Source organism: Euwallacea fornicatus, chromosome 15 (assembly GCF_040115645.1).
Source record: "Euwallacea fornicatus isolate EFF26 chromosome 15, ASM4011564v1, whole genome shotgun sequence".
Lineage (NCBI taxonomy): Eukaryota > Metazoa > Arthropoda > Insecta > Coleoptera > Curculionidae > Euwallacea > Euwallacea fornicatus.
The window spans coordinates 2974381-2992800 of record NC_089555.1 but is presented as its reverse complement, the minus strand read 5'-3'; the positions used below and the strand labels follow the sequence as shown (position 1 = coordinate 2992800).

Genomic DNA, 18420 nt, shown 5'->3' with positions numbered 1-18420 from the left:
TCCAAATTCGAAATGAGACCTATTCGATTAAACGTCAATGTCACGTGTCAATTAGTAAAACAAAAGACAAAAACAAATGAAAATCAACATCAGATTATCATCAACAACATGAAGTAGAGACGTCGATGCTTACTCCAGTCTGTCGGAAACCAAAACTGAATCGAAACTTTTCTTCCAAATGTTACATAAATTCTATTCAAACCGCAGAGAAAAGGGGCCATTGCAGTGATTTTTTAAAGTGTGATCTCCAAATTTTAAAGCACAAATATCATGATCTCATCAATAATCAGCAGGGTTGTAATGTAAGTAATTAAATATAAGCTAGTCAAAAAGTCCAAATTCAAGAACCCAAAAATTAGAGATTTGATCTGTTTCAAAGGTACTTTTGTGTTAAAAATGCCTTGAAACTTGCAAGTTTAAAACCAATTTTAAACCTTGAAAAGGAACCTTGTTATTGTCCAGTTACTCTTATTTTTATTAGATTTTTTACATAAATCACAAAGAAAAGAATTTTTTTTAAGTGTTGAACATGTCTTAACTGCAGACATAATTTGTTATTATGCTTTGATATTTCGTAACTATTAAGTCTTAAATAAAAAAAAAACAAAAATCTTGTTTTCAGGGCATTTCAAGACTCTCAATATTCACTTCACAGGTCTCAAGAGTGCCAGGTTTAGAACCCTCTTTAAACCTGCAATAGTATTAAATTAATAGGATGAGTTCAAAAATTATTAAACCACCTAAGTTCTTTTACCTTCTGTATTGAAGAGTTTAAAAGTAACTTACTCTTAAATATGTAAGTTTTGGAAGGTTCCTCTTTATTTATGTTAATGATATTAAGATAAGGCAAGACCAATACCCATAAATTAGATGACAGTGCAGACTCAAATTACATTTTTGATTAGACTCACATTGATATTTTAACAAATAGAGCCAAAGCTTATTGTTTTTTTTTATTTTCTGATAAGAAATTGGCTATCCTTAGATAGTCTTTGTTCGAACCGATCTGAAAAAGCAAAAAAATAATGAAACATTTAAGAAGCATTCAGGATCATCAAGGTATTTTTTGGTGCACAGATTGGGCCTTCTTGTGCAACTGCATAAAATTACAAAAGAATTTTTTTATGTCAAAAAATTACATTTATGCAATTGCTAAGCAAGTACCAAGACAAACAATGAAACTACCATAAGACTGCAGTAAGGTTTCGCATTTTGTGACAATAAATGTTGGGTGGTAAGGCATGTGTTCACTATAATTTGGTGACATCAATCCATTTCCATTTTGAACAAATTATTTCCTGCACTTCAGAGAAACTCTAATTTACTTCATTTTAATGGTTCATCAAATCTTTGCTTATTTCAGTGCTCACTTTGCCATACTCATGGTATAAAGGGTGTTTTCATTAATTTTTTATGTATCCTTGTTAATCTAAAACACTGTATCACCAAGTGGAGCTACTTTGCAGACGGGTAACTGCAGAAATAGCATTTAGAACAAAAAAATTTAATAAAGAAAATTGTTTATTTTTAATAATAGCAACCAATAACTAGTAAAAAGAAAGTCACAAAGAGCGGTTTCTACAAACATTGACCTTCCAATATACATATATGAATTGATCTTGACTCACACAAATAAGAGAATAATAATTTCTATTCAATATACGGGGTAGTCCCTAAAGATGTTTCAATATTTAAGGGACTGATTCTTTGGATTGTTCTAAGAAGAAAATGTTATATAAACATATGTTTTAAAATCAGTCGTTTCCGTGATACAGGACATTAAATATTAAGTCAAATAAAATATTTTTCTTCTTATTTTTAAAATGGTGCAAGATATTTTATTGAAACTCTGTATATCTACACAGTAGTTTAAACAGTATATTTCCCTTTTATTTAGAGAAAAATACTGTAATCATAGGCGTGCGTAGGTTTTTACCATGTTAATTATTTTAGGGAATGGGGGTACGCCACAGGTTTTTCCCAAATTGGATACATTTTTTTAAATAACTGATTCAAAATACACCAAAAATGTCCCTTGTGTTTTTTTGATACAATAAGTCGTTTTTCAGAAAAAAATGCCCCGTTGAAAGTCTATGCTAAAAATAATAGCAAATTTGTTAAAGAGATAAAGTTGTCCTTGAAAAATAAATTTGTGTTGTCTTTAATCGTGACCCGCGATTTTAACTGTTTTTTAAGCCAACGTCTTAGTCAAAATATGCACATAAGAATTTTTCGAAATGCCTACGTTTACGAATCAAGAGATGGCAAAAATGCGTCGTATTAATCAGGAAAAATATCCTGAAATACACACAGCGTGTACAAAAATGGTTATTAGAACTCAGTGACGACTTCGCGAAACTGGAACTAGAGGAAACGGTTCTTAATGAAAAAAATGCTCATCATGAGCTTAAAAAATTCAAACAGTCTTAAAAATTTTCAAAGATAACCGGTTACATCCATGTCTCATAGAGAGGGTGGAAGCATTTGCATTAGTTCAAGCTGATTATATTTGTCAACCAAATTTTTGCTAGTTGCTACTTCAAAAAATAAAAGCAAATCCTAAGTTTATTAGTTTTATTATTTTTTTCCAAGGAGGCAAACTTTTCCAAGATTGTATTGAAAATTTTCACAACAACCATGTATAGGTTGAAGAAAACCCACACGCTATGGTAGAAATTCTTCATTAGCATCAGTTTTCCGGAAATGTCTGGACTGGCATTAGCGAAGATTTCCTTGTTGGAACATTTATTCTTTCACTACGGATTGACAAAAATACCTATCGCCACTTTATTGAATATTAACTACCAATCTTGCTTGGAGATGTGCCGATCTTGATAAGAAATCGGTAATCGTTTATGCATGATGGGGCTCCGGCACATTTCAGTTTTACTGCTAGGAAATATCTGAATCATAAATATACAGGTCACTAGATAGCTCAGGAAACAGTTGGCCAAAACCATTTGTGGCCACCCAGTTTCCCAGATTTGAGTCCTCTAGATTATTTTCTATGGTGAAATTTAAAAACATTAGTTTATTCTAAGCCAGTCGATACTGTCGTTCACCTAAGACATTGTATAGTGGAGCCGTATAAGGTAAGTCGTAATACCTGGGTATTTTTAAACGTCTTTGAGAATCCAAGAGAAAAAGGATGGACGCGTGTATTATAGCTAACGTTGGTCATTTTTAAAAACTGTTATAATGTATTCGATTTGGAATATATCAGTGGCGTACTCCCCGTTACCTTAATAAGAATTAACCCCATTCCTCTAGAAGAAAAATACTATAACTAAAGTCACACCATTCTTTTTAAATAGAAAGGAAATATACTATTTGGATGACTATGTAGGTATACAGAGTTTCAATAAAATATTTTGCGCCATTTTGAAAGTACGAAAAAAAAAAATTCTAAGTATTTAACATCCTGTAATTCGGAAATGGCTCGTTTTAGGACATAAGTTTATATAATATTTTTGTCTTAGAACAATCCAGAGAATCAGCTCCTTAAATCTAGGAACACCCTTAGAAATCACCCTGTATAATTAGTGAACGTTTAAAATTCAAGGGTCGGCATCACGCTAAAAAAAGTATTATTATGGGCCTGACCGTCCAGTACTGTGAGTAATTGTACGCTAAATCTGGTAGTTGACCATCATTAGCCCGTAAATGGTAATCTCAGGGGAGTGCTTAATGCAAGAGAACGTTTTATCATCTCCCAATCTTTTCCAATGCATTCTACTAATTTGATCGCGTTTAATTGAACTAAATCAATTGCAAAGAATCCATGGTCTACTTCCTCCTAAATAAATTACACATTTATTTCGCTGATTTCCATTTATTTTTAATAGGATGTGTCGTCATTTTCGGTTGTTCATGCATGTTAGAAACTCATGTCCCAACTCCAGTTTTTGCCCGATTTATTTATTGTCTCCCATCCCATCTGCTTTGGTTTACAGCTATAAATAATTTCATGCCATTTTTGGATGATTGCCAATGTTTGGCCACGTTGAGATCAAGCTGCATTGCGATACATTCATCGGGGCACAAATACTTAGATAAGGTTCGGCTTCAAATGGTTAATTTTCGTTAAAAATCTTAGTGAAAGTTCCATACAGTATGTCCCAAAAGCTTAAACCAGAGGTGCGAATCATAGTGAACATTTGGAACGATGTGGTGGTCATTTATGTATGATTATGATTTATCGACTGACTAGGTAACAAACTTTGTTATTTAAGAGCATATTTTTGGATGCTTGACTGGTCATGATTAGTTATGTAAATATTCGCCTATAAAATTGGGTTATTTGCCTTAGTGCAGGTTAGAATTAATACTACAAATAGTCATAGCTTGGCAACAGGAAGTAACAACAACCAGTCAACGGTAAAACCCATTGGGGCACTAATTATTATTGCATGTGGCACATGGTGGTATCACAGTTCCACATGTATGGTCCTACAATTTTCCTTTTTTCATTCGTCTATCTATTTATGCCTCATTAGGCAGTTTCATCATCAGGGCAGTGTTTAAAAGCAACCAAGCGATCGTTTGAATCCTTAATTTGAAAATCAAATTTCATTGTAATCAGTGGGTCTCCAACGGGTTAGTGTTACAATAATTATTAGTTTATGCAACACTAATCGGGAGTATTAATGTAAACAATGGTGTAGATAGATAGTTCATATAGAAACTACTATCAGCAAGTGTTTTAGAAGAATCTCTTTCTCTTAATCACCGTTCCTATTTAAAGCCAGGAAAATAGAGCCAAAGCAACAAGGGGCAAGGAACTCTCAAGTGCAGAACATCCCAAAAATATCACACTGGCTCCTTCATGTCCCTATATTCTCGTCCTCTTTAGCTTTAGTGAAACGTAAAATTTTCTGGAAATTACTGCGATGGGAGTTCAATTTTTACGCCACTTTGTTTTAGCAATGATCTCCGTGTAGGTCATTAATTATTTCATGCCACATTTCATCGTGGCAATAAGTCGTAATTAAAACGATTACTGCGTGACAAACAGGTAAAGAAGCATAAAATCAGGGTTTGTTTCGGGTAATGTATATCATGTAATCTTAGGGGATAAATAATCAGGATTTAAGGCTAACTAGAAGTCATTAGATTTACTTAGTAGTCAAATTAATGGCCCATAAAATCTAAGAAATCCCAGTACATTTGGTTATTAAAATCCACACGTTTATTTACTCTCTGAGTGGATATTTTGTTATTCTACTGGGTGATACACGTCCTAAATATTACATGTTTTTTTACTTATAATTTTAGCATTATTGTCTTTAAATCTCTTACTTTGTCGGACGCTACAAAATACCGTGATCCAATAATGCGATTCACATTCCAATGGTTTCAAACGCACTAGGTGGTATCATCTTGCTTTTTTAAGAGAGCTTTCCATTTATGAATCATCTGACGTGTAGGTTTTGCTCAATTTTTGTAGCTTTACTTTCCGAGTAATCCAAACTAATCTTGCTTTTTTCCTTTCAGAATAGTCTTTGGTACCCTTTATCCCGCCTACGCCTCGTATAAGGCCGTGAAGACGAAAAATGTCAAGGAATATGTAAGTAATCAGACTCGACAATACCTCTGGTCGTTACCATGTTGATCGAGCTTAAACTTTATAAAAACCTGTTTTTTTTTTAAATTTAATTGATGCAATTAAAACCGCGCTTAGAGATTACTAAAAAGCACTATATTTTCATAATGTTGCGATTGATACTAAATTCGTGTTCTAACAAAGAACGTGACGGTTGGCTGATCGCAAAGGAAGTAAACTCATTTCTTTTCTATGAACGTGTCGCACCAATTATTTGTGTCGGCCTAAAAATAATCTGTGAGTTGGTACCTACCAATAAATGCGTTTCTGGTCTGTATATTCAAAGAGAGATCATTGACTCTGCATTTATTTATGTGATGCAATTCCGTTAATTCGGTCATGAAGACCAGTTTTTACGACTTCTCAGAGTCTAATGTTTACCTCTATTTTTAGGTAAAATGGATGATGTACTGGATAGTATTCGCTCTATTTACGTGCGCAGAAACTTTCACAGACATATTCCTTAGTTGGTAAGTGCAAAAATCACAAGAAATCTTTCATTTTCTTTAAAATTCTTACACATGAAATTATTTCTTTCGCCAATTTGTCCAGATTACTGCCACAACAAAGTAACTACAGAAGAAATTTATTTACTTTGTAAGAATGAGAATTTTGTTTGCTATTTGAATCAGATTATCTAGAGAGATTTATAATGTATCCACAGCAGTCGGGCAGATCGACTAAATAAAAACAAGTTTTAAAAAATCGCGTTTTTTCAAATTTGGCACCAGTTCAGTGTTTGCGTATTTTCAGGTTCCCATTTTATTACGAGATAAAGGTAATCCTGGTAATATGGTTGCTTTCGCCGGCTACGAAAGGATCCAGTATTCTCTACAGGAAATTTGTCCATCCTATGCTAAGCAGCAGGGAACAGGTAAGTCTGAAAATTATCTCGATTTTTAAAACTGTCCAAGCGTGTCTCAGTTGCAATTTTATAGCTTACACAATCCAATGTTTTTTGCAAAATCCTATTAACAGTTTTATCGATTATTTTAATATTTTTCAAGCCATTAATTAATCTTTCTGTTATGGTTTTTAATTCTTAAGATTGCAGAAATACGTTTTACGACTAATATTATTATTTAGGAAATTGATGAGTACATTTCCAAAGCCAAAGAACAAAGCTACAAACAAGTATTGGGCTTAGGACAAAAGGGGGTTACTGTTCTTATGCAAACCGCCATTAAGGTAAGTTAGAACATGTACCTATTGCATGAGAGGCATTAATATTTTCCGGCTATTTCAGCACAGCTTTTAAGAGTTTATCTTGCAATTCTAGCGACTTTCTGAAACTGCATGATGTTTCTATTTTTGGTATTTCTCTTGTTTGGCTCGCCAAGCTTTTGTTCAAGTTGTTCCTTCTTCAGTAGCGTTTTGTGTTCAAAGTATGTTTTTAGTTAAAATTTATATTTCAAGAAATACACCAACATATTTATTGAAGATACCACGTAGTTGACTTGAATAAAACAGATTATGATTAAGCTTATGAATGAACGATATACAGAAAAGTATGAATTAGCAGAACCAGAAACATGAAATTAGGGCCCTGAAGACTAAAAGAGATGCGACAATTTAGTTTTTTTTATGTAGGAAAATATCCCTGATTTTTTATAATAATGAAAATTCTCTATAATTGTGAAATTAACTCTAAAAGCGCAACTAATGTTCTTTAAGTGTTGGTTCTCATTATACATATAACACACCTTAATCGCTGTATCTAACCGGCGATCCTTAAAAAAAGAACCTCGCAGAAGGCAGTGAATCGTAAACGTAGGGAGTTAATTAAGCAATTTATAATTCGCCAATCATACATTTGACTGACAATAGATTAGCAGATGAATATATCCAAGATATACGATATATACCGATACTTGGACACTTACTTGAGGTTTTTTTTAATGATCCCCTTTTATCTCTATACACAGTCAGTGAGATCTGAAACTGTTCTGCGCTACCTTGCACAGCCGCCAATCGCTAGTTCCGATCAGACAGACGGTACTCAAATTAATCTTGAGAATGTGCAACCTGAGAAATATCAATCTCACAATGGAAGGTACTTTGCAGAAAATTTCCAACTAGATGCTGCTGAGGAATTGAGAGAGAATATTATTAGTGATGATGAGGAGGAAATATTCGAGGCTCTAGTGGCTAAATCTTCGGTTATAAAGAAAGATGTCAAGAAGCCTACAAAAGGGGTGAGAAGGACTACCAGGAAGAAAAAGACTGATGATTGGGGGAATCAGTGACTTTTATGGTTTTAGTTAGTTTCTACTGAACGATCGAAATTATTGTGATGTTTGATGGTTTATTTTTATAATTTAAGTTATATCTTTTTATGCTGATTATGACTGATTTTGAATTAGTAGTGTCTTAGCAATTTCCGTTTTTTAAGTATGTAGTTTTAGTTCAATACTTTTTTAAGGTTGTGATTTAAATAAATAAAAACAATACATTTGGTCTATAAATTCACACACACCGTAGCTCTGCATGGCTTTCTGTGACGTAACAAGTTCATTCTTAACACAACAATATGCAGTAAGTATAAAATCTTCTGTAACTAATCATTTAACTCCTCTCTTCGCCTACATTCTTATTTCTTATTAAAATGAAATTTTTAGAGTGGAGGAGGGATAGTGAGCCAACTAAAAAAATCCTACAGCCTGAGTGATCTCAGTGACCCTAGTAATTCTGCTAGTGATGAAGTTGATGACGTTCTAGTCACCGATCCTCGCTTAATTAGACGGTTAAAATCGTTTTAAACAAATTAAAAAAAAATTAACTAATAAATTTTAGGCGTAAATCTGGGCGCAGTCCGCATCGCTCCAGTTCAGCTTCTTCAGCTTCGGTCTACTTTTCTGAAGTCGACGTTGTAAACAAGCGAGTGGCGAGTGGTGAGGGAGTCGCAGAATTGAGGAGTATTGAAGATATAAGTTCTGGTTGGTTTTAGAAATTTTAAAGACTCTTGAAAAAAGTTTTGTTGTAGGATATTCGAGTGGTGAAGGTTTATATGTCGCTCATCAGCCCTTGAAGCTGCAGTCTAGAGATAGCATTGCCAATCAAAGAACCAATTCCCTGACCCGATCTCGCTCAACTAGAGTTACCAGGTCTAGCGTTCCAAAGAAGTCTAGCATTACCAGTGACGTAAGTACTAATTGCTTAAAGATTCGGTAAGATAAGAAATGTATGTGTTTAGGACAGCGATGAAAACGAAGTATTCGACACCAACATAGTGTTTTTTAACGATCGGGCGAGGAAAATACTGCCTGAAACGAACAATTCGTCCTCCAGTGAGACCGAGTTTCATGATATTCCTGACACCATAGGTTTTGAGTTGCATGGTAAAAGTTTTGTCGCCAGCCCAAGCAATAGTAACATTGATCATAGTACTACGACCGTAGTTAACATTAATAACAACCCTACAGAGTCTGAGTCTGCTGATAGGCAGGGGCATGACAGTAAATTAACTGCATGCACCAACGACTTTTCGAATTCAACATTACGTTCTAACTTAACCAAGTTGTCGTCGGTTTTGTCTTCATTGTCTTCATCTTTTGCTACCAAAATGAATTCTGAAGAAGTAATATCCTCACAAGTTATACCTTCGCGGGGGGGAAAGTATTACAAGAAACTGGCTCCATTACCGCCTTTGCCTCCTAAAAAAGAAAATTCAGAAGGAAATCCAATTAAAGCTACGCTGGTGTTACAACCAGGTGTGGTGAGGAGCTTAAGTTCCAGTGCAGAAAGCCTTAACAAGGAGATTTTTATTAATTATTCCCCTAAAATGAGGCGCAGATCCAGAAATCGCAGTCCGGCCTCTGGAAGTGATTCTTCGGCCAAAAACCAAAATGCTTTCAGTAAAATGTTGCGTTTTCCGAAAAAATTTAATGTTCCGGGAAAAGTCAAAGAAAAACGCAGTTCTTGGGGCGATTTTTTCAGTACTAATAAGAAATTGGTAGAAAGCAAAGTGCAATCTAAAAGCGATTGCAGCTTGGATGTTCATGCGGAGGATGGTGGTAAAGAAGTAGTGAAATCCATGCATCGTAGTGGAAGTCAAGTGTCCATCAAGAGCCTCACAGACTCGCCTTTGGCACATAGAAGGTTAAGAGTTATTCGGAGATTTATAGACAATGACGTTGACTAGTAGGTGCTCCTAACCGGAGGCTTTTAGAGACAGGCATGATATTTTCCATTCACGTGTGAAATGGCCCTTTCAGGCCTTGACTACTAACTTGAGCTTTTGTATCTTGCTCTCTTACAATATGAACTGCCCACGTGAAAGATCAATGCAGCGAAACTTTGCGTCATGTTTAACTTGCGGTGTGTGTTAAAAATCCCTTTAAGTTATTAATCTCGGCTAAGGCATTTCCAGAACGCAAGGCTCCAAAAATAACTAAACATGTTGGAGTATCGGTCTTTTCCGTGTGCAGATTATACTTTACCAGTTTTTTTGCAAAGAACCACCTAAGACGTGGCCGCTCAGTGTATTTTTTCACTACAATTTTTTGTGTTTTTTTTTTTTTTAATTCTATTATTTAACCTAAAATGATAAGATATTAATTCATCGTAATTTTTAGGACCACTCAAGTGCCACGTTGCCTCGCACTAAAAAGTCAACGAAGAAGAAAACCATATGAGTCTATAGTGTGAGGGAAAAGGAGGAGAGCGAATGATCTGAAGTTTAGTCTTCTTTTAAGTGTGATAAATTATCGTAAACAATTATTTTCCGTATAAGCTCAAATCATGTGTATGAAAATGATTGCAGCACAAAAATTCAAGCACAATATTTGACTTCATTGTTCAAACTCTTGATTTTGACACCATATATTACTCTATTTAAGGCTATTGCAGGCCCTTCAGACGGAAAATTTCGTCACGCCACCTAGTGGCACAACTCATAATTTCGTTGATTGTGAATGAATGTATTTTACGAAGACAAAGTGGTGAGTCTGTGAAAGCTATTATTATTCTTTAAAAGTGTGATTTACATAGTTTTTTATTGTGTCATTTAAACGAGAGACGGCCAATTATTGTGTTGAGAATTTTGAAGAATTTATCATTAGGTTAATTGAAAATATTGCTTACAGGCCATAGTCCTAAATGTCAAGCCTAGATAATATACCTTTTTAATTTAGTTAAGACTATAGCAAATGTATTAGCATAAAACCATATCAAGGCATAGCTCCTTCATGTGTATCTACAAAAGTGATAATCAGGTAGTTCTGTTACTTTTCCCCTCCCCATAATCATAATTTCATGGGTGTGGTCAAAGCTCTATAGTTCTTTAAAATACATTCAAGGTTATCACAAAGCAAGAATGTAGTGATATTCGTAAAATTATCCTGTGAAATAGGCGTTTCCTCCCACTGGCTGATGCAAGCGCCCGTAAGGGCAATAAATCAAAACAGCACTTAATTGAGTGTTAGAAGGAATGCAAGAGAAATGAGGATTTTAGATGAGTACTGCGTCAGAAACATGCACGCACATATGAGGCGTAATAGGTGAACCATAGGTGTTGTCAATGCTCAATTTAAAAGGCACACCACGAATTATGCGCGTATTTTAAATCAGTTTCTTATTTAAACGATGTTATGATGTTTCAACTTTTAAATTTCTTCTCGTATATATGGGCAGCTTTTACCCTCAATGTCGCTGCCATAGGCAACCAGTCAGTCACCAATCGACATTTAATTTAAATCCTTTGACTTGTAATTCTTTTCCCTCTCTTAATACGCATTTTGGCCGCATCCATGAGAGATTTGCGTAATATGGGACATTAGATAAGCATTACGTTTTTCCTATGTATAGTAAAAAAATCATCCTCCTCTCATTAAAAGTAATATTTAAGAGAGTACTGCGTGTGCAATAGATCTAGGAGAATCTGGCATCTAGTACGAAAAAGCTTTTTAAAGCATTGTTATAGGTTTTTTACTATTCAAATACCTACATATGTTACATGTGATTGAAATAATTTTAACGTCGATGTTTGCCAAACTAACATTCAATTTTATGAATGGTTAAATATACGCGATTTGAAAAAAATATTGTGAGGCAACTTATTCCTCTACCTTTATCATCGACTTTCTGTTATCTGCCAGATATAGGGCGTTGCAGAACCAATGACACAAGTGAGCAAGACGGGCAGTGTTAATTTCAAATGAGAATAGTGCGCAGTTCCAACTTTCCTTGTGTGTGAGCTCTTATTCCCAAATATAACAAAATATATAACATTTATTTTACAACATCGTCAAAAAAACTTCATTGTTGTCTACGCCACTGCTCTGGACTCGGGCCACTTCGGGCCTGTACTTTTCAGGTTCAATTGAGAAATCGCAGCTCGATCGTCGTTTTTAGCTTGGACTGGAAATATTCGATGCGACACGTACTCGAATGTTCAATTGTTTTCAACCGTAATGGCGTCCCAAGGCCATTTTCAACAAACATGCCAAAACAATCCCCAATATTTAGAGACGATAAACAAAACAACATTTATCGATTCTTCAAAGCAACTTGAAGAAATTCTACTTCAATTCGGTAAATGGGGAAAATTTCAATATTTTTATTACCTGTGCCTGGGTTTTGCGGTTGTATTTTCAGTATTTACCATGAACTATATATTTTTAGCCCGTGATATTAAATATCGGTAAGTTATATTTAACTTCTTGACGTTCTGGCGAAAGTGATATATTCATTGAAATAGTTTTCCAGGTGTTTAATAGAAGAATGCGACTTGAAGACTCAAACATACAATACAAATTTTCTTCCTGAATACGTACCTTTTAGGAACGGTCTTCCAGAGAGATGCCTGAGATATCAGCCGTATTCTGCTGCAAATAGATCAGATCTGGAATTATGCAGTAATAACTCTAAAATAAGTGATAGCTCTATCACAATCAAATGCTCAAAGTTCGTCTTTGAAAGAAAGGAGTTCACTATAGTGCATGATGTATACTTTACCTTTACTATTACGTATACAGGGTGTTGCTTATTGTCGTGCTATTTTTCAGGGTATAATTTCTCAGACTATTTTATGAAAAAAAGTTCATATGAACATATGTATGTCCGCAACGGCTCAAATTATTAGCTACAGGCTGTTAAAATTTTTCTGTTCAAATCGTTATTTATCAGATAACACTTTAGATATTATTTTCAATTTTGCCGTGTGTTCATAGGACATAAAATCCCGTATTTTAACTGCGAAAAGTAATTTTACTGCTTAACCAGTGGCGTCCCTGCATACATGTGTTTCGATTTTATTTAAGAAAAAAGTGGTGTCACTGTCATGTTTTCGATGGAATATATTTGTTGGTTGGACTGGTCAATTCTACGTGAAAAAGGCCTCTTACTTGTTTCCCTTTAGGTGGGCTGGATTTTTATTAAAACAATGAAGATTGTCTCATTAATTTGTTTATTTTATGAGTTTGTTATAAGTTATTATTTTATATTAAATATTATATAGTTTGTGGTTTATTTTAAGAGATTATTTTCATCTAAAATCAACTGGCTTAACAAAAAAATATATTCCAATGAAAATATTATCAATTTATCTGCAAATAATATCGGTAGATATGTATATAGGGACTCACTGGTTAAGCAATAGAATTATTTTTCTTTGTTAAAATACTGGATTTTATGTCCTATTAACACACACCAAAATAATTTAGAAATTAGACCCTGAAAAATAGTACGACATTAAAGAACATCCTATATAGTCACTATATGTATAAAGTAACTTTTTTAATTTACTCAGTTCGGCATCTTTTGTCCAGAAAATTTGTGGAAGCTGACAGTGGTCGGTACTATAAGCATTTCAGGCGAATTGGTCAGTCTCGCATATTCAGGATTTTTATCGGACAGGTATATGAATTTGTTAATCGCGGTTCCTAAAAGTGGCTTTTTGCTTGCATGGATTCCTACGCTATATATTATTCTCTCCACACAATTAAAAAGACATTTTTCAAATTTTTGGAATTTAAAAATGATACTAATTCCAAACAACTACCCACAGATATGGACGCAAAACCATAATGTGCGCTAGCCTGTTGATGAGCAGCTTATCCGGACTTCTAAAGTCATTTTCCCTGAACTATTCCATGTTCCTGGTTTTCGAGTTTATGGACACAGCCTTAGGGGGCGCCACATATGGGGCTGCCTTTGTGTTGGGTATAATTTGGGGAATTGTGAAAATTTTATTTGAGAAACAGGATGTTCTTTAGCAATGGAACTAGTTACAGCTAAAGACCGAAATCTAGGAAATACAATTATCAGTTGCGTCTACGCTTTAGGGCAAGTCATTTTTGGTATCGCAGCCTGGTTGATACCGTCATGGAGAATCTTGATCAGGATTCTTTATTTTCCAGGACTTCTCGCAATTCCCTTATGGATTTTCCTACCAGAATCCTTAAGGTATTAAATTTAAAATATTACTAGGATCTTTTGTGTTTTGAAGCGGCGTTATTTTAGGTGGCTAGTATCGAAGCATAAATCCAAAGAAGCTATAGACATTCTGCATCATATTGCTCGCGTTAATGGCAGAGAAATTTATTTCGAAGATACACAAGGTCTACAAAGGGCTTTTGATAAATCCTGCAACGAAGAGGAGCATAGCAACGCTTCAAAGCAGTCGCAAAGTGGGTCATTTTTGGATGTTTTGAAGCACCCAGTTCTTCTAATAAGGTCTCTCCATTGTTCATTAACGTGGGTAAGGGAAACTGAGAATGTTATGAGTTTTTGTGACAAATATTCCCATTTTTCATTTCCTTCCCGCCAAACTCGCATGGAATAAAAACTACGAAAATATCCTTAGAAAAATTTGAATTTATTTGCAATTTTTGCACAAACTTGTTGGATTTTCAAACGATAAAACCTGCGGAATCGATCAATACATTTATCTTCAGAGTATTCCCTTATACTTATATCTTTGGCAGATATGCTGCAACTTCGTGTTCTACGGTTTAACAATCCATTCAGTGGACGTTTCCGAGAGCATTTACCTCAGTTTTATATTTTCCGCAGTAGCTGAGACACCTGGTTACGTAATATATTACTATGCTAACGAGAAATGGGGCCGTCGAAGACTGATGTCTTCCACCCTAATTCTGGGCGGTGCATTTTGCCTAGCTGTGGGCTTCTTGCCAGAGAGTAATAATAAAAGTGTCTCCGAAAGAAGGGTTTGAAATGAATAATGTATTGCAGGTTGGATGAAACTAGTGGCGTTCTTTTGCGGCAAATGTTGTCTCACTATTGCCTATACTGTCCTCTATGGGTTTACCATAGAGTTGTTTCCCACTTCGTCAAGGCATGCTATGTTCTCCATGTGTTCCATGTTTGGGAGGTTCGGCTCGATGGTTAGTCCACAAATTCCTATACTGGTATAAGAAAAATTAATTCCAAATTAAAATTTTCTTTGCAATATGTTGTTTACAGGTCCGCATTTCAAAGCTCCTGCCTCTTTTCTTGTTCAGCTTTATGGCAACAACTTTCGGAATTTTAGCACTATGCTTTCCTGAGACCTCCCACGTTCCCTTACCCCATACAATTGAAGAGGCTGTCCATATTGGGAAGCATGTTAGAAGCCAAGTTACTAAATAGATCCAAAGTATCCAGCACCATAATCAATGCAGTCGTTTGTATTCAAAACCAGCGAAAGCTATAAACATAAAACCCGTTATATGCAGGATGTGCTCATTCTTATACATCTACTTTCCAGGAAAAGTTTAAATTGCGCCTCATTTTCTATTTTAGAAGCAACAATGAAGCTGAACTTCTATATTGCATCTGAGAGACCCTCCAGACTTTTTTGAACATCATTTAATGACTAGTTTTTAGTTTTGGAAGTTGGAAGTGGTCTTGTTCCATGTCGGAAACGTGATAGGGGAAAAGTTCCTATAAAAGAAGTAGAAACAAAAGCAATATCGCTTACTTATACGAATTCTTGGCATTTATATTCATCTCCGCTTAATGCTACCACTCACACTTTTATTCAACAATCCAATTTTCCTGAGAAACATTTCCCGAGAGGGACGAAATACGTTGCAAAATATTTTTAATATTGCCATATTCCGTTCATGTTTTCAATTTTGCTCGTTTCGAGAGATGAAAAATTGACTTCTAGTTTGCGGTTGTGTTATTTAAACCTCAATTTTTAACCTCCTTCTATACTTTCGACTAATAGAACCGCCATTTATAGCCAAAAGGGAGGGTTTATATTACCTGATCGAGGTAGTAAATGGGAATGTCGGGGAGATTTAGGCACGTACTGAATTGTTTTTTCTTTATTATTGTAAGATTTTAAGGTTAAACAGAGCTTCGCTAGTCAAGAATAGTTAAATCGAAACAGAACCGACCTCAATAAGGCAGATAAGATTTTTATCATGTATCAGGAAACACGAACTTTTCGTATATATTTTTGTATGATATGCGTTTTAAAATGGAATTAATGGTTTGAAACCATATGCATTATTGTAGATGAATGACTTAAGAACTTACAAGAGTAGTATTTTTGTTGGTTCAATAATTCCTCAACAAAGTTTCTTTACTCATTTTTACACACAACCTCTCTCACCATATTGTCAAGAATTTTCTGCATCACTTTAGAATTAATTATAATGTCCTAGTATTTGAAGAAGTATCTTGACTGGATTTTAATCGATCATTTCCTGACCTTAAACGCCACCGGCGATCTCGGTTTCACAATTCAAGAACTTTAGACATACATTTCCTTTTCAACACTTTTTGCGAAAACCAATATAAACTTTGTCGTAAGTTTATACTGTTCTCTATCTTGGGCGTCGGGGTAGTTTGTCATGGAAAAACGCGCAGCTTTAAAACGTAGAAAATCATTTATTTTTAGGGGGTATAATAAAAATGAAATATTTGCGCTTCTAGCATTGTTCCGGCGACTATTTGTTTGAAACTTTATCAATTTGATATTAGACCCTAGAGTGTATCAAAGGGGGCAAAACACGACGTATTGCTTGCTACGGCGTTTATTACTTGATATATTTCCTAATGTAATGGCGATAAATCTTATCGTTGACAAATTTATAGAATAAACTGGGTTCGATTACAATTTATCACTTATTTTGGAACACAACAATACACTCATTGCTTATAATTGACCTGAAAGTAGAATGTATGCTCCAGAAGGAAAAAGCCGCTCTCAAGGGGTAAACTGAAGTGGGACCTCCGCGATTTATTTCCATTTTAACAGCTATTACTAATAATTAAGACCTTAATATGCAGGCGGTGAGGCCAGGGCTGGCCTACAGAACGTGACTGGGTCAAAATAAAACTTAGGGGAGTCTGCGGTGTTATTTATGACGAAATTATACGAGACACAACTGGGTGAAGCACACCAGAACTGGAACCAGTAGCGTCTCCCTTCTAAATACATTGATTTTATAATTTGCAAAGCCAGCTGCAGTTTGTTGGAATTGAAAACTCACTCATTATATCATGCCCATAGTACAGTATTCCAACAACTTCCATTACATTATGCAATTGCTCGACAAAACTCTACAACACTGAAGGAATAAAAATCTTGACCGCCACCCATACGACAAGTACATTCCGGCCATGTCCGACATGTTTTGTAACCGAAATTCCACAAATCTGGAATGAATTTTAATTAAGTTCAAGAGATTTACAAGTTGACCCTCCATGGTTTTTGTTGCTCGTCCAAGTTGTGAATTGGATTCCCGGATCGAATTCCTGTGTAGAAATCTATCTGGGTTAATACACAGGTGCAGCATCAAAAATCAGTTTGGGAACTTTATACAAAACTCTCCGTTCGATATGCGAAACAAGTTTGATTGCTCCGGTGGTGGAGAATGCGAAAAGTGTTGAGGAAAAGAAATAAAAAATCCAGTGTGGCGACGAGGAGTTTTCTCAAAATGACGGAAAATTCAGGGCACGACACTTCAGACAATACCAGGAAAATCCGCTGCAATTCGATACATAAGCCAATCATAGGCGTCCCATTTGTCTTTAATTTTCATTACACCAAATAATTCTTTTTTCAATTACTTCATTCCCAAGATAAATTCGATTTTAACACCCTTTAAAACCGAAAAAATAATAGAAGTTTTTTATTTACTTTGGCTTGTGACGCCACTGTCTGGTGTTCACGGTGGTTTTCCGCATCCACTCCATTTTATCCCTGATTGAAATTTATTTTAGAAAGATGTACACCGATTCTGGTTCGATAGGTAGATTTTCAGCAATGTACCAGCCCCGTTAAAGGCGAAGTTTTAAACGTGTTTTACAGACTCTTGATGGGTTTTGCGTTATTGAGTTTCTGATTATTTCCAAGTAAACGAGATTTGCTTCAGTGTGTCTATTTGTTCAAGCTCTGAAAAGGATTTATTACATATTTTCTGAAAATATTACACTAACTAGCTAAAACATGAAATTGAAAGTCAACGAAATTTTTTTATCCACCATTTAATCAAGAAATTCCAGTTTATGCATGAAAACTTTTATTTGTATAAATTTTTTTTGGCTAAAATCTTTGATAATTCTCTTGATACTTCCTCCCGATCTATGGATCACTGAACACACAAAATAAATAAAATCCTCATTTTTGTATTGGATATTCCTTGACAAATCATACCTAAGAGAAAGAAAACAGCCTTGCCACTCATGCCATTTGGAAAATTTCCTTTTTAACGCCTTCGGCGAGCACAACAGATATTTCATTCAAGGGGAAATAAAATAAATGATATGTTTTGAGGGTTCGGTCCATATAACGAATCGATTGCCGAAACGTTCTTATTGATGGGTCGGCATGATACATTATCAGATACAAAAGCAGACAAAGT

General features: G+C 35.0%; 2 protein-coding genes and 1 long non-coding RNA gene across 9 annotated transcripts; 2 read left to right on the top strand and 1 right to left on the bottom strand.

Annotated features, from left to right (window-relative positions):
- Window positions 1-48: 48 nt before the first annotated feature.
- LOC136343596 (receptor expression-enhancing protein 4-like) lies at window positions 49-10917 on the top strand. 6 transcript variants are annotated; one of them, XM_066290411.1, is made up of 10 exons: window positions 49-302; window positions 5494-5566; window positions 5996-6072; window positions 6356-6476; window positions 6689-6790; window positions 8221-8345; window positions 8396-8538; window positions 8586-8743; window positions 8796-9700; window positions 10177-10917. In XM_066290411.1, exons 1-10 carry the CDS (start codon window positions 271-273, stop codon window positions 10247-10249), a joined length of 1809 nt encoding a protein of 602 aa, XP_066146508.1. In that variant the 5' UTR covers window positions 49-270; the 3' UTR covers window positions 10250-10917. The 6 variants fall into 6 exon arrangements, with proteins under 6 accessions (XP_066146508.1, XP_066146511.1, XP_066146510.1 ...); XM_066290414.1 differs by having other exon boundaries at window positions 8796-9742; XM_066290413.1 differs by having other exon boundaries at window positions 8796-9776.
- Window positions 10918-11063: 146 nt separating this feature from the next.
- On the top strand, window positions 11064-15190 carry LOC136343597 (solute carrier family 22 member 21-like). Of its 2 annotated transcripts, XM_066290418.1 has the most exons (10): window positions 11064-12242; window positions 12308-12545; window positions 13350-13456; window positions 13608-13762; window positions 13816-13899; window positions 13960-14005; window positions 14063-14300; window positions 14527-14740; window positions 14795-14970; window positions 15026-15190. In XM_066290418.1, exons 1-10 carry the CDS (start codon window positions 12013-12015, stop codon window positions 15188-15190), a joined length of 1653 nt encoding a protein of 550 aa, XP_066146515.1. In that variant the 5' UTR covers window positions 11064-12012. The 2 variants fall into 2 exon arrangements, with proteins under 2 accessions (XP_066146515.1, XP_066146514.1); XM_066290417.1 differs by having other exon boundaries at window positions 13816-14005.
- On the bottom strand, window positions 14856-15419 carry LOC136343607 (uncharacterized). The gene is made up of 3 exons (XR_010732823.1): window positions 15302-15419; window positions 15024-15248; window positions 14856-14967 (listed from the first exon to the last, which is right to left on the bottom strand). It is a non-coding gene; the product is annotated as an uncharacterized lncRNA (long non-coding RNA).
- Between the last annotated feature and the right edge of the window lie 3001 nt (window positions 15420-18420).